At 41.3% G+C, this 14443-nt stretch overlaps 2 protein-coding genes across 3 annotated transcripts; one reads left to right on the top strand and one right to left on the bottom strand.

Moving 5' to 3' along the window:
* Positions 1 to 731: 731 nt before the first annotated feature.
* otud6b (OTU deubiquitinase 6B) lies at positions 732 to 4513 on the bottom strand. Of its 2 annotated transcripts, none has more exons than XM_086193097.1 (8): positions 4242 to 4513; positions 3051 to 3199; positions 2855 to 2956; positions 2533 to 2733; positions 2149 to 2269; positions 1966 to 2027; positions 1759 to 1865; positions 732 to 1416 (listed from the first exon to the last, which is right to left on the bottom strand). In XM_086193097.1, exons 1-8 carry the CDS (start codon positions 4315 to 4317, stop codon positions 1332 to 1334), a joined length of 903 nt encoding a protein of 300 aa, XP_086049223.1. In that variant the 5' UTR covers positions 4318 to 4513; the 3' UTR covers positions 732 to 1331. The 2 variants fall into 2 exon arrangements, with proteins under 2 accessions (XP_086049223.1, XP_086049224.1); XM_086193098.1 differs by having other exon boundaries at positions 2855 to 2953.
* A 1234-nt stretch (positions 4514 to 5747) lies between these two features.
* Positions 5748 to 13365, top strand: rab5aa (RAB5A, member RAS oncogene family, a). Its single transcript, XM_086193238.1, has 6 exons — positions 5748 to 5902; positions 8489 to 8710; positions 9685 to 9836; positions 9958 to 10080; positions 11049 to 11142; positions 11313 to 13365. Exons 2-6 carry the CDS (start codon positions 8545 to 8547, stop codon positions 11426 to 11428), a joined length of 651 nt encoding a protein of 216 aa, XP_086049364.1. The 5' UTR covers positions 5748 to 5902; positions 8489 to 8544; the 3' UTR covers positions 11429 to 13365.
* The last annotated feature ends 1078 nt before the right edge of the window (positions 13366 to 14443 follow it).

The following is a 14443-nucleotide window of genomic DNA, read 5'->3' as shown; positions in this document are numbered from 1 at the left end:
CGCCTCAGGTGGCACTGCTGTAATCTGGTTGCTGAACAAATACAGTTTTTTCAAGGACTTCAGATGCCCCAGAACAGCAGGAAACTCCTTCAAGGCATTATTCCCCAAATTCAGCTCAGCAAGCTTGCAGGCAGCACAAAGGGAAACACGTCTAATTACGAAGCTGCGTGATGTTGCAGGTAGATGAGTAAACTTACATGTTGTAGAGAGAGCAGCTGGTCAGGCAGGTGACTGATGGAGTTGTTGTTCAGTAAGAGGACCGACAGGTTGGTGAGTCTGGAAACACACTCGGGAACCTGCTTCATTTTCTTAGAGCTCAGTTTCAAAGAAGTTGCATTGCTATATAAAGCTCTTAAAACTGATTCAGCCATGAGCCAGAAATCAGGCCTTTCACCTGCAGGTCTCCTTAGTGACGAAATGCAGAGACGACATGGTTTACATAAGAGTGGCGACCTCTAGTGGTGAGATATGAGCACAGTACGTTTAAATGTGCGTTTCAGTTTGATATAAAAATCTTTAAGAAACCAATTTGGTTCTGAGGGAAGATTTAAGATCTGTAGGATAGAATGGAAATGCAATTGGGAATAATTTTGAGAGCAGACACATTCATGAAGACTTGGGCACCATCATGTAAAAATGCCAGATTTACTTGTACAGGTTTCTTTTCATCTGCATCCAGAAGCAGACGTTTAAACTATTTTATGGTACAACATCCATTAACGTAGCCTTGGAATAATTCATGAGCGTCTGGGGTCAACGATGAGAACAGAAAAATAAGCATCTTGGTATTTTTCCTGGCTTCTTGAACACATAAAAGTACTGCAGAGGGGAGTTTGCTCTCAGAAATCTTTCACGCCATCATGTCATACATCACAACAAACTGCCAAAATCCATGTTTTCAACGTCAAAATAAGCACAACAAAAGATTGACAGATACCTGCCTTTTTTTAATATTTTATGAAACAACGATATGATTTACAAGTCCAACATCCACTGAATGACTGTGTTGACATTTGCTTGGATGACATGCTCGTATTACCCCGCCAGCTCAAGTGAATTTGGTTAAAAAGCGTTTCCACGAGGGGGAACTAATCTAAAATTAAAAATCAGTTTATTTGCCAAGTATGTTATTTAACACCACAGATGATTCTAGTAGAGTTCCCTCTCTGCTGCTATCTTTTGACTTCTTAGCAGGACAGTACTGATCAGTTCTCTTCTTTCTTATCCACGACAGGGGTCACCACACAAATACATCAGTGTTGAAGGTCCTCGGTGGGAGAAGCCTCGACACGCCGCACTGGTTTAATGTCACAGGAAGCGCGAGCTGCCTCTCAGCTGTCCTCGGCGTTAGCTGTGTCCTTTAGCTGCTCCACAGAGTTGTAGTGCTCTCCAAGTCCATACGCGTGACGCATGTAGCTGCAAACAAAGACAACCAGGACAAAAACCCTTCAGAGGTTTAAAAGTGTGACCAGGAGTTGTCATTGAAAATAGAAAAAAGGCCATCAAATGCTAATGTTCTGCTACAGATATTCATAATTCTATTCGTTGTACTCATGTTGTGCATGAATCCATTGCTAGAGTCTGCTAATGCTAATGGGACTTTTATTGGGACTGATGCAATTAGACTGAGAATGTGTTAGCAAGTCGCTACTTTGCATGGCCCCTGTGCCAACAATGAATGAGTGAATGTAAAGTGCCCATTTTTGCTAACATCGTCCCACACAAACACGAACGCGTGCAGCATGAGCAGCCTCTTACACCAGCGTGATGGCTTCACCATCCAATTCCTCCCCAATTTTTACAGTTGGAGAATCAGCCTGGATCACTTCTATTGGCAGGTGAAGAACATGGGTCAAAGCTCGCAGCTGTGAAACACAAAAAAAAACAAAGAAAAGATGTCACAGATATGATTGTTATTCATATCTAGCACAATGTATTCATGCCAATGACACCAGAGACACTCACTTCCAGCTGGCCACCCCAGGCTGCTGTAAACTCCACATCACTGCAATATTTGTCAAATTCATCTGGAAGCAAACAGGCACATGCGTAGAGCATATATGCAGATGCAGACATAATTATTATTAAAATGTTTATCACCTTGGCATTTATTTATTAGTGATAGAACTGAGTGGAATGCGCTGTTACCTGTCGTGTACATGTCGCCAGTGTTGGGGTTGGTGAGGAAAGGCAGGAAGTCATCAGCGTGGTTCCTCATGTGCTCGGCAGTGCGAGACCGCAGCTCTTTCACACTCATGGTTAACTCAGGCTGCAACAGAATAGAGTATCAAATATATCGATAAATATGTCCATACAAATAGGAGTACTAGTTATGTCTCTCCTTGTTTTGATTTCACTTCTTAGGCAAAAACATTCAAATAAATTTAAAACTTTTGTCTTTTTTCGTTGAGAAACGACATTCAACAGTATTATGTAGCGATTCAGTGTCGACAGTCTGATCCGAATCATGGTGCCATTTTCCTCCACACAGAAGCGCCACATCTTCATCAGCTTTAACAGAACGACACGTACTTTCGACCGCCGTGCCAGCTGATCTTCGATGGCGCGATACATGCAGTGACCGTCAGAGGAGATTTCCTTTATCTGAAGCTGCTGCTGGGAGAGTTTCTGAGCCAGCTTCAAGCCCTCCTGGTGCCTGTCGCCCAGCAGGTTCTGCACCTCGGCCTCCGCTATCCTGCTCTCTCGCTCCTTCTCCTGGGCCGCCTTCTTGTCCTGCATAGGAGCGTTTAAATCAACATCAGCGTTTGGAACTACAAGTTTAAAATGGCAGTACAGACAAATGGTGGCAAAAAACTGATAAAGAAACGGAGCACTGCTGCTCTGCTCAGCTCACCCTTCTCTTCTGGGCTTTTGTTACACGTGGCTGTTTCGTTTCCTCTTGTTCCTCGCCTGCCACCTTCACAGTCTCCACTCTATTGATCACTTCTTCCACCTGCTGAGAATGAGTGTGGAGAACTCTGCTTATTCCTTTCAAGCCTCAAAGGAGCCACGTCTCCACAGGGGACAATCATCTGCTGGGAGGAATGTACCTTTGCGTCAGCGTCAGATCTGAGCTGTCTCAACTCCTCCTCGTGTTTCTGGTTGAGGTCGGCCTCTAGTTTGGCGATGTCCTCGGTCAACTGTTTCCTCCGTTTTTTGTCATTTTTGGGAACTGCATTCTTCATGCTCTGGATTTTGGCTGAAAGTGTAGCGCAAGAGCAGACAGTCTGAATCACACTTTGAAAACCCCTGAAAGTACAACACCAGGGCTGGGACGATACACCCAATTCCATACAATCACGCATTCAGGATTAGAAGTTATTGTAATTTTGACTCTTATATGCTTTTTTTGATACTACAGTGTACACAAAAATGGAATCAGACACTTTACAGAATAAACATTACTGTGAGACCAAAATAAATACAGAGCTCTAAAATTGTGCCTGACACAAACAGAGCTTTTAATTTTACAGTCTCCACATATTGACTTAAAACCTGTCCTTGAAAAACCCCAAGTGCCCATACATATACATACATATATATATACTGTATATATATATATATATATATATATAGATAGATATAGATAAATAGATCAAAAGATAGACATTTATATATATGTATGTATGTATATACATACATACATATATAATATATATGTATAAAACAGATAGAAATACAACACATATAATAAGAATTAAGTAATTTAAACGGTAAAGTACATTATCGAAGACACAGCAGAAGCACAGAGGAAAGTCAGAAATCTATCAGATGGGTAAAATCACCAGCAGGCTGCTCTAATAATCTGCAATAATTCACGCTAATGTAAAAACAAACCTAGTTTTCTTATGTGGCGGAATATCGGTGCGCTGCGTTGCGTGACATAAAATGACGTTAATATCATTTTACAGACTGCGTCTAAAAACAAACCTGTGACATCACTTCTCGTTTTAGACTTTGACACCTGAGGAAAACCGTCTTTTGACATCAGTGGCAACCTAATACAAATTCGACGATCCTCGTGAGCGCTGGTGAAGAGCACAGCTATAAAAAATGACAGTCAATACAAACCTTCTTCCACTAATGATGGGTTATATATTTGTCCCAGGTTAAAGGACCTCCTTCTACTACATTGCCTGTTGCTGGTGGCTAGATTGAACTGCAGTGCAATAAATAAGACAGTCTTAGTTGCCAGCAAAGGTTACACTCTAACTACCCACGAGTGGAAACAGCAGAACTACCTTGCAAGTCCTTCTTCTCCTTACGGTGCTGCTTGGCCAACATCTCCTTCTGAGTCTCCACCATCCCCTCATCCATGGCTGGATGCTGCTGCTAAGTCAGTCGGCGGCGACTTTATCAGCTAAATGATGAAACAGTAATCCTACATGATCTAACCGACCTGGCCTAACATAGCGCCATTTGACTGACAAGTGGTTAAATATATATATGTGTGTGTGTGAGTGTGTGTATTCCAAAAGAGAAAAAAACGTGCTGTATGGCCTCAACCGGAAGAGACGACAGATTGACTTCTTCTTCGCGTGTGCCAACGAGGATTCATGTTGTAATACCGCCGCCTGCTGGATTGACGCGGTAACGGTTCTCTGATTTCCATCCGCTTTTACTGTCATGATTTTTTTTATTTTTATACACGTGAAATTTTTGGCGAAGGCTACCTCCTTTTATGTCTTAAAATCTATCTTGTCCATCTCTCTTCCTTTAGTCCTCTGAGGGACAAATCTGACATTTTATAAAATAATTGAGAGGGGAAAGATATGTACATGTTCTATTATATTTATGATTGTATTCATATGTATTTCGTTTAAAACATGATATACAATGATTTAAAGATTCCTTCACACAGAAAAATTTAAAGAATAGAATTTCTGTCTTTGAATTTAAACTCTCACTTTATAATTAAGTTGTTCAGGCCATAAGCGACAGTGGAGGTCTGACAGAACCTTTCCTGGTGGGCCTCCAGTGGCTTAAATGCAGAGGCGCTGCAGGGGCTTGAGCATAAACTTCTTGATGTACAAAGTGCCTGTTTGTCATGGTGTATTTAACAAATGTATGGTTTAATTCTTTCTGGAGGGTATCAAGGGCCTTAACAAGAAGAACCTTGCATAGTTGACAATGATTGATGTATAAATAAACTTACTTTGCTGGCATCAGTCAGTCTCACAAAGAGCATTTAATCGCACTTTGGTTATTAATGAGTTACTAATGTCTTAACAGCTCGCCACACAAATTGATCCCTGATCTGCTGCCTTGTTATTGTTTCTGCTGTCCTCCTTGTCTTTGCTGGAGCAGGCGGTTATCGAGACACGAGGCCATCTGGGTCCACACATGGACTTTAACATCCATTCAACTGAGTTTGTATCAGCACGAAGTCTTCGAGAAACATAAACAGTCCCAGTGGACTTTAGGACATGATGGTTTTCAAGGACCCTGCAGGATCTTTTATGAGAGTATTTTATGTGTACGAGGCTTAACTGTGGCAAATCCAATAGATTAACGATTGGTAAATTGTGCGGTTTCAGCAAATAAACGTGTTTATATAGAGATGCAGTCACACGATCTGTTTTAGTATTTGGTTTATATTATATTGTGTTTCATACTTGCACAAATTATTGCCACATTAGAGCTTATTTATATTTATGTGTCATTTTTAAATATCGCAAGGGGTCATCAGCCCGTTTGTGGAGGGCAGACGTGCTGTGTGACGTGGCACGGGGGACGGAAGAGCTTGTTTGTGTTTTGGTTCTAAGGGGAAGTTGCGAGAAGAAAGAAAGGAGGAGACGTGACGGGATTGTTGAAATAATTTTCTTGGTTCCCCAGCAGCACCTCACCACAAGTGTCCCGGGTTACGTGTGTACATAGGTTCCAAACATCGCCTGGCTCCCAGGTAGCGTAGCTGACATGAGTCGACAAGTTGTGTTTTCCAGCTGGCTGGCTGCTAAACGTTTGCTCGGTTGTCATCGGGGACTAGCTAGCTAGCTGTGTCGCTAGCTGACTGCTGCTAATGTCGTGATGTTTGATAGCTTGGGGAATGCAGACCTATAGGCCCTTGTCACGTCCCGCCGAGTCCAGTTTGACTGCTTGGGATCGATTTGGTCCCATTACCAAGCAGGTAGAAGTGTCCGGTTAGCATTTAAGGATGAGAGATGACTTTGTGACAGCTAACTGCTAAATGGGTGGAATCAGGTCAGTGGGTGGGATGCTAACGATGCTACTAAGCTAATGTTACTGTGAGTTGATGGGGTCTGGCTACTCCCAATAATTAACCCAGGCTAAATACTACAAATCCCGTGTAATGTAGTAAGTTGTGTTCATTTGTCTTATACGTGTCATTTGGATTTACTTTTATGAAGGTGTAAAGATTATTGAGGAGGCAGAATGGTGAGTAATGGAGTAAATGTATGCCTTTAGAAAGTAAGCTAAGTAAGCTACCTAGCTACCACACAACTGTCAGAATTTGGAACAGGGCAATCCATCTAAGATGCCAGCAGATAGCCTAAGCTACATGTCTACAGCTAACACGGTGTTTACAGTCAACTGAGGACAGTCGAAACCATTTTTTGTCAGCATTGCGTTGCTTGTTGTCGGTCCCTCTCATACCCACTCCTTTTTTTCTTGCTATTGTACATGAAAGTGTTTGAGCTCATGCTGCTTGTGTATGTCTGTATCTGTAGAATTACATTTTCATACAATTTACTTCGTTAGTGTGACGAGGAGGTTGTAATTAAATGCCATAATGAGTGACAAATCTATAGATTAAATCCATTCAACTGATATGAGACACACTTGTCCTTGCAGGGTTGTTTTGAGGGTAAATATATCTGTTCTCTCAACTCTACGCAGCTAAACATGAAATATGTAAACTTGTACTTGGTAATATTCTAATGAAGTAAAAGCACTGAATTGCAAATTACAGTGTTAAATTGCAGTGTGTACATTGCGTGTGTGTACATTGTCATGTAAAATGTTCCTCGTGTTTTACTCGATCACCATTTGTTTGTAATTGCATTATAGAGTATATATACTCGTATGATAAGTTGTCCTTTGTTCTGCTTGCTGGAGCAGGAGTGTGTGTGTGTGTGTGTGTGTGTGTGTGTGTGGCACGTTGCGGTAAAGAGGTTCTTGTCCTCGCGAGAAGCTCCGGTGATGTGGGTCATTAAAGCAGTGGTCCATGTGCTCCTGGCTTTTTACCTTTGGTGTGTTGTGATATTTGCCTTTGTTACACATAACCTCTTGTGAAGGTTTGTACCTCAGGTTTGCCGGATAAATCTTCTGGCAAATGAAAGAAAATAAATAATTTGAAGGTTTTTATGTATCAGATTTATTTATTTATTGTTAAATAAGCAGTTTTTATGTGATCTGAACAAGCAAGAGCCAACTGAAAGCAAAGCAAAAAAATAAAAAGGAGGGCATCGTCAATCATATTACAGGATTATATAATGTATATTAATAGATATGCACTTACAAAGTCAATAATGTGTTATGACTAATTATGATAGTTTGAATGGGGATCTGATGAATATTTGCTCTCTATATGTTCAACATTCAGCTTACAGTTTTACTTTAGAGAGGAGAGAACGCTGTCGACCACATCACCACGCTCTCCTCTCTAAATTCTTGAAATGCTGTGTGCTCAATTGGGCATTTTTCTTCATGAGCTAGTTGTCTTGAGCATGTGCACAAGAATGCACATATGACACAATACCCCAGTTGTGCTAATAGTTTAACATTCTCTCACTGACCCACAAATAGCCGCAGTGTGACATTAAAAACGGGGAGCGAGTTTATGGATGAAGAAGTACGTTGCTTGTTGGACCTCAGAGATATACAGCTGCTTCTTGTTGAGAAACACTCAACATCAGCATAACTTTTTTTGTTGTTTAGAAGAAAACAAGCAAACATTTGAGCCTCACTCCACCCGCTGCATAATTGTTAAAAATGCTAATTACTGGGCAGTGTGCTTGGAGGGGTGGGTGGGGGCAGTCTGAGGAGGGACGTGGATGTGTGAAACATTTAAAGTGACGCAGAATCAGCTTCCATAATTCTAATGTCTAGAGTATTTTTAAAAAAAATATTTTTGCATAAATACCACGTGTCAGCAGATCAAGCTCTATATCTTCAACATTCATCGGTGAAAACCACACTGACTACTCATACCCAAATATTACTGAGAGCAGGTTTTTATTGTTTCCACTCTTTGTTCCACTCTCTCAAGTTTGTCATACTGGAAACTACATTTTTTTTTATCTTATTTTCAGCTCAGGCGAGTCCCGATTTGACTCAAAACAGAACACAACACAGGTTATTGAAAGATCTAAAACACAGCAGTTTCTGTATCTTACTTTGTTTGAGGAAGGTTTTTTTTTCCTTGAATATTTTTAGATTAATAACAAGCTGTGATGCAGTTGAGAGTTAAGTATATGTTTATTACTCATCAGCAGGACTGAAAATCTCACTCTCTCTCGTCTCACAGCAAAAGTCCTGATAGTGAGGCTCACCACGCGGGACAGAGGGCGATCTGACAAGGTCATGGCCAATCGGGGAGGAGCTACAAGACCCAACGGACCCAATGCAGGGAACAAGATCTGTCAGTTTAAGCTGGTGCTGTTGGGGGAGTCCGCTGTGGGGAAATCCAGCTTAGTGCTTCGCTTCGTCAAGGGCCAGTTCCATGAATTCCAGGAGAGCACAATAGGAGGTGAGCTTCTGACCGTCGGACCAGGCTCCTGAACTTCCAGTTGGCTGTAGATCCAATGAGCTGATTATTGGGATAATAGGACTGTGTTGGTGTCTGAAAACAGTCAAAAACAAAACAAAACAACAAAATTAACTGTGCATGGATATCCCTCAGCATCAAAACATCCCATACCAATCAATGAACAGGCTTCAGTCACACACATTTTCAATAAATACTTAACAGATAATAAGAAAGAAAACATGTTTAGTAGGAGATTCCCCAGAAACCACGTTGCCCATCGCAGTAAGTATCCAGAGTAATGCAAACAATAATACCGTTGGAAACCTACTATCAAAAAATAAATAACAATAAAGAAAAGAGAATTAAATAGAACTGTACAAAAAGGAAAGAAGAAGTTTGAGATAGAAAATCCTGTCAAAGAAAAAAAAAAAGACATAAGAAAATGGGATTTGGGATCATCAACACCTCGTTCATTCCACCAAAATTTGAAAAATTCATTCCAGTCTTGAGTTGTGAGCAAAATTGTTTCAGTATCTTTTGAAACCAAAGTGCTCCACATCTTGCAGATACACAGCGTCCTGTTCATGTACATGTACACCGTCCCACTGCAGAGAACAGTCTACGAAATCGAGTAGAACACATACAACAAGACGGCCTTCTCTTTAAATACATAAAATAGACGACACCTCTCTCAAAAAGGTAATGCAGTAACAAAGGCAATGGTTTTATGGTTGTTTTTGTAATGAGAATCTTCAGAGGCTTTGAAACACGTCTGTCACTATGTCAGCTTGCATCGTAACACAGATGTTATTTCCTGACATTGCACATTTTTCTACTGTCACAACAAGCGCCGAATAAATAATTGTCAAAAAAAGACTTGAAGAATATACATGTGTGACCTGTTCATCTACTTGGTGCTGTCCAGTGTGCTGTTTTGGTCCGGACTCACCTCTCACCCTGTTCCTTCCCTTCAGCTGCCTTTCTCACTCAGACAGTGTGTCTGGATGACACAACAGTCAAGTTTGAAATCTGGGACACTGCAGGTCAGGAGCGGTACCACAGTCTGGCACCCATGTATTACAGAGGAGCACAGGCTGCCATCGTGGTCTATGACATCACAAACGAGGCACGTTCTTCTGTCGCTGTCATCACTGCTACATGCGTTCATTCTACACATGATGTATGCCTCCATGATTAAGTCACTGATGGCGTGATGCTAGCGACAACATGATTTCTTCTACCTGCAGGAGTCCTTCGCACGGGCAAAGAACTGGGTGAAGGAGCTGCAAAGACAAGCTAGCCCTAACATAGTCATCGCTCTGTCAGGCAACAAGGCTGACTTGGCCAGCAAGAGAGCTGTCGACTTTCAGGTCAGGCCAAACAAGAAATATGTCATGAGTCAATCTGTTTTTACTCCTTTCTTCCTTCTAATGAACACTTATACAGCTTGAAGTGACAAGGACAGTGTATTTTAATAGACATTTCTGTAAGTGTGCCAGTTTCCCTTCCTGGCTAATTTTCAATTTTTGTCACTGAGCAGCTGCTACGATGGCTGCAAAGACACAAATAATCCATAAAAACATTGACAGCAATACTTGAAACATAAAAACCCACACGTTCCAGAGTACGGTCACGGACGCGTTCGACGTGTGAGCTGCATGTGTGAGTCAGTCCTCACAGATATTATAGATTTCCTTCCTGGCACAGACCAAGTGTGTCTGTTATTAGCTGTTTTCTTAAGAAGGATGAGCCAAGGCGCTCTTCTGATCTTGAATGACTTGATCCATAAAAGCTATTAGGAGAGATAAATCTTTTATCTTCTGCCAATTGGGGCGGCTCAGTTTACCAAAAATACCGTCCAAATCGCACCACGGTGCACGACTGCAAGCTGCTATGTATGTCAAAGTGTATCCGTGTAAAAATACCATATTAAATTAAATATTGTGGTTTTTAATAAACCCTCCTTAAAGTCACATCATTAGCATTTTAATGCGTTTTCCAATGAAAAAGAAAATTACTCTGGTGAAGCATTCCTTTAGATGTTACAAATCATATGGCAGTTTCAGCATCAGTCAAGTATATTCGTTTTTTTCCAAACCATGCAGCCCTAGTTGAGATTTTGACAGTCCAATAGTTGTCTGACAGAATACTACAGCTTTAGAGTGTTAAACCAGTATTGAAGAGATGAAAACATTCCTTTTTTACGTTGAAGCAAAACCTTTATTGTCTGCCCAGTAGCAAACGTACGCGGTATGATAACCGCCATTGTTGCTGAATGAGTGTCCGTGCGTGAGAGAGAAGGAGCTGAAGATGTGCGGTGTTTGTGTTGGTTTGACAGGATGCCCAGTCCTACGCAGATGACAACAGCCTACTTTTCATGGAGACATCAGCCAAGACGTCGATGAATGTGAATGAGATATTTATGGCTATCGGTGGGTGACGTTTACTCATGTGGTTTCCCCTACGCACGTGTACCTAAATAGGTTTATGGCAGCGGTACTTGCAGATCAGCTGAACGGTTAAAGTGAGGCTGTCCTGACTAATAACTTTCAAATGAAACATTTTTATGTTTCCTCAGTTTGATGTTGTTTCTGCTCCTCAGCAAAGAGATTGCCGAAGAGTGAGCCCCAGGCCGCAGGGGCCAGCAGTGGGCGGAACCGAGGAGTGGACCTAACAGAAGCTGCCCAGCCAGCCAAGGCTCCATGCTGCAGTAACTAACGTGAAGAAACCCCCCCCCCCTCCCCCACCCGTGTAGCAGTAACTAATGCGGCCGATTTCCCAAATATGGTTACTAATGCAAAGTGTTGTAAGCCCCTTGCCCCCCTCCCACCCTGCCATTGCCATTATGCTGATCCACCACATGACTCTGCCCCCCCCCCCATGGTTCTGCTGCTACCCGTTTAAGCCTCCTAACCTTTCTTTCTTCTCCTCCATCATCCAGCTTGTTACATCTATCAGTGATTATTGATAGATTAATGATAACCGATACTAGTGACCGTAGAGCCCCCGCCCTCCATCCTCCTCTTTCCAGTGTGTAGATATGAGTTTTATTTACAGGAAGTGGTTACTTCCCTTTTCTGGGATAGCTTACGACTTAACTACAGCATTTCTAATACCGGTCTTCTGTTTTTCTCTTCTTTTTTTGTAACTTTGTTATGAATGGTTTGCTATGATTTTGTCGAAATGATGGATGCACATACCTGTATATGAACATGGCCTAAACTAGAAAACATTCATCGTCAGTAGCACAAAAGAGAATGGAGAAGAGATGCGCATTCATATAAATCTTAGAGAGAGAACAGGCAGGGGGGGCTGGGGGAGAGAGAGAGAGGAACCTTTAACTTGATGCCTCTCTTGTCACTGGGACCTTTATACCTGGAAGTTTAAAAGCATTTGTCATGGACTCCTCCCTGATATCCCACTTCTCCCCCGCTGAACCTGAAGTAGCACTCGTGTTAACCCTCTCCCACCACCCTGAGGCCTCCCTCCCGCTGTCCCCAGTGGCTTTGTGCAATCTTTCACAGTATTTACTCTGTGAATTGTCAACAAGGACCAATGCAGAACAGCAAAAGCCCTCTGCTCCGCCCAGTTTTCTCCAGGAGAAGGCGCAGTGGTCTCAGAGGTGCACCCACCGATGTCACCACCTCCCCGTCCCCTAATGCAGTGTCCTTTCACCAGTCTCGTTGTAACCGTCACTTTGTGGTTTCTCTTGGGGTCTCTTTGGTTTCTGCCTTTTTGGTTGACTTATTTAGTGCAGACTAACTTTTCCATTGTGTTGCTGGGTTTGCACCTGGGTGTAAATGAGAGTGACGGTAGGAAGTGGGGCGTTGCAATATGTGAGGTTGCTTCATAATCACCTTTTATTTGTCATCTTCGCTTGATTAGGAAGTGCTTTAGACACCGTTGAGTGTCCGTGTGTAGAAACTGGGCCTGAGCAGGCTGGTGACGGGTATCATCCACACACACTCTCTCACACGTGCCCATTAGTGTGTGTTAATATTTGGACACACAGTTGCACATAAACACACACATGTACCCATGATTTTATCCCTCATTGTACATAAGAACATCCACAGTATCCCCCTCACTTATGTTGTGCACACTGACACACACACACACACACACACACACACACACACACATAAATCCTTCACCTTCCACTTTACATTGTTACATGTACACACACACATACTGTACATTTGGTTAATAACTCTTTTTACAGGTCTTAACTCATGCCTTGCACTAATGATGCTCATGAATATATCTTATCATAATTACAGCCAGTGTGATATAAATATAAATATATATATATAAATATAAATATATAAATAATATACTGTAAATAGGGTGTTGCAGTGGAGTCTACCTTTTTGATTTACCAGTGACAAGACTAATGCTTGCTAGGGCGTTGTCTAGATAATCATACAGAAACAATGTACAGTTAGCAGGAGGGAAGGAAAAAAAAAAAGAAGAAGAAAAACGCTACAATCTGGGTTTTGTTGCCGTTTCTTTTTTCACACAAATGGTTAAATTATAATCAGTGGTGGTCTTTATAAATGTATGTAGTGTTATTAACAACAACAACAAAAAAGAAATATGAAATTGCATTTATTTAGTTGTCTGTCTTGTACCTTTTTTTTTTTTTTTTTTTTTTTTCCTCAAATGAAAAGATTAATATCCAAACATTCTGGTTTCTATTTTTTAATCATTTCTTGCATTTCACTCATTTTTTCTTCGGTGGCGTCAGGTCGTGATGCCTCGTCCACTGCTTCTTCCAGGAAGCAGCTCTGGAGCTCCAGAGACACGGTCCGGAGGAGACAGACAGAATTAGTTTGATTCGTAATGTGCCCTCAATGGTGATTCATCAATAAATGAAATAACACGTCATAGGGATGTAAATTGTATTTGTTTTTGGGGGTTTTTTTTGTTGTTGTTTTTGTTTTTGTTTTTTTTTTGCCAGACAAACCTTAATTGCAGTTGAAAACATTTTAATGCAAGCATTTTACAGTACTGTTATGTAATGACCAAATAAATACAGAAATAAATTTGATCATTTGTTATTTTATGCAGGTGTGTGTGCGTGCGTATGCACATGTGTAGGTGTGGGTGTTTTATTGGTAAAGAGCACACAATTTGTTTGTTATTTATGTATATTTGTGTGTATGTGTGTATATATAGCCTATGTATGTAGGTATATATATATAGGTGCATAGATATATACATACATATATAAAAACAGGGTGATTTGATAATCACATTTTGTACATGCTGATAAACACGAACACATAATTATTGTTGTTTTTTTAGTCTTACCATGAGCCAGACTGGGCTGGTACAAATATGGGACTGGTACTTTTGAAAAAGTGAGCAGCCTCTGCAAGTACCAGTTCAGCACTGATACCATGGCTCCCTAATCTCAACTATCACCACATCTGGCCTGTTCTAAATGATTAATTTTATTGTCCTCACCCTCGACCCGCCCCTCTGGAAAAGCATATTTCTTAATACCATGTCTTTTTTACTTCATTTCGTTCATGTAGTAGTCTTGTCGTACATAAATACTGCTCGGGATTTGAACCAGCATTCGCTTTTTAAGCACGAGATGAGCCTGATTCACCGGCATCAGTGGCTTCAGAGGTGACTCGTATTACAAGCCACTTTTTCTATTGTGTTGACCTTGAAATTTGGCTGTAAACGGTTGCATTTCGTGACCTCTCCTCTCTGAATTGTGGA

The sequence above is a fragment of the Aulostomus chinensis genome, chromosome 22 (assembly GCF_037954235.1).
Source record: "Aulostomus chinensis isolate RoL2024-O1b breed Wild chromosome 22, RoL_Achi_v1.0, whole genome shotgun sequence".
Lineage (NCBI taxonomy): Eukaryota > Metazoa > Chordata > Actinopteri > Syngnathiformes > Aulostomidae > Aulostomus > Aulostomus chinensis.
This window is presented reverse-complemented; position numbering and strand designations above follow the sequence as displayed.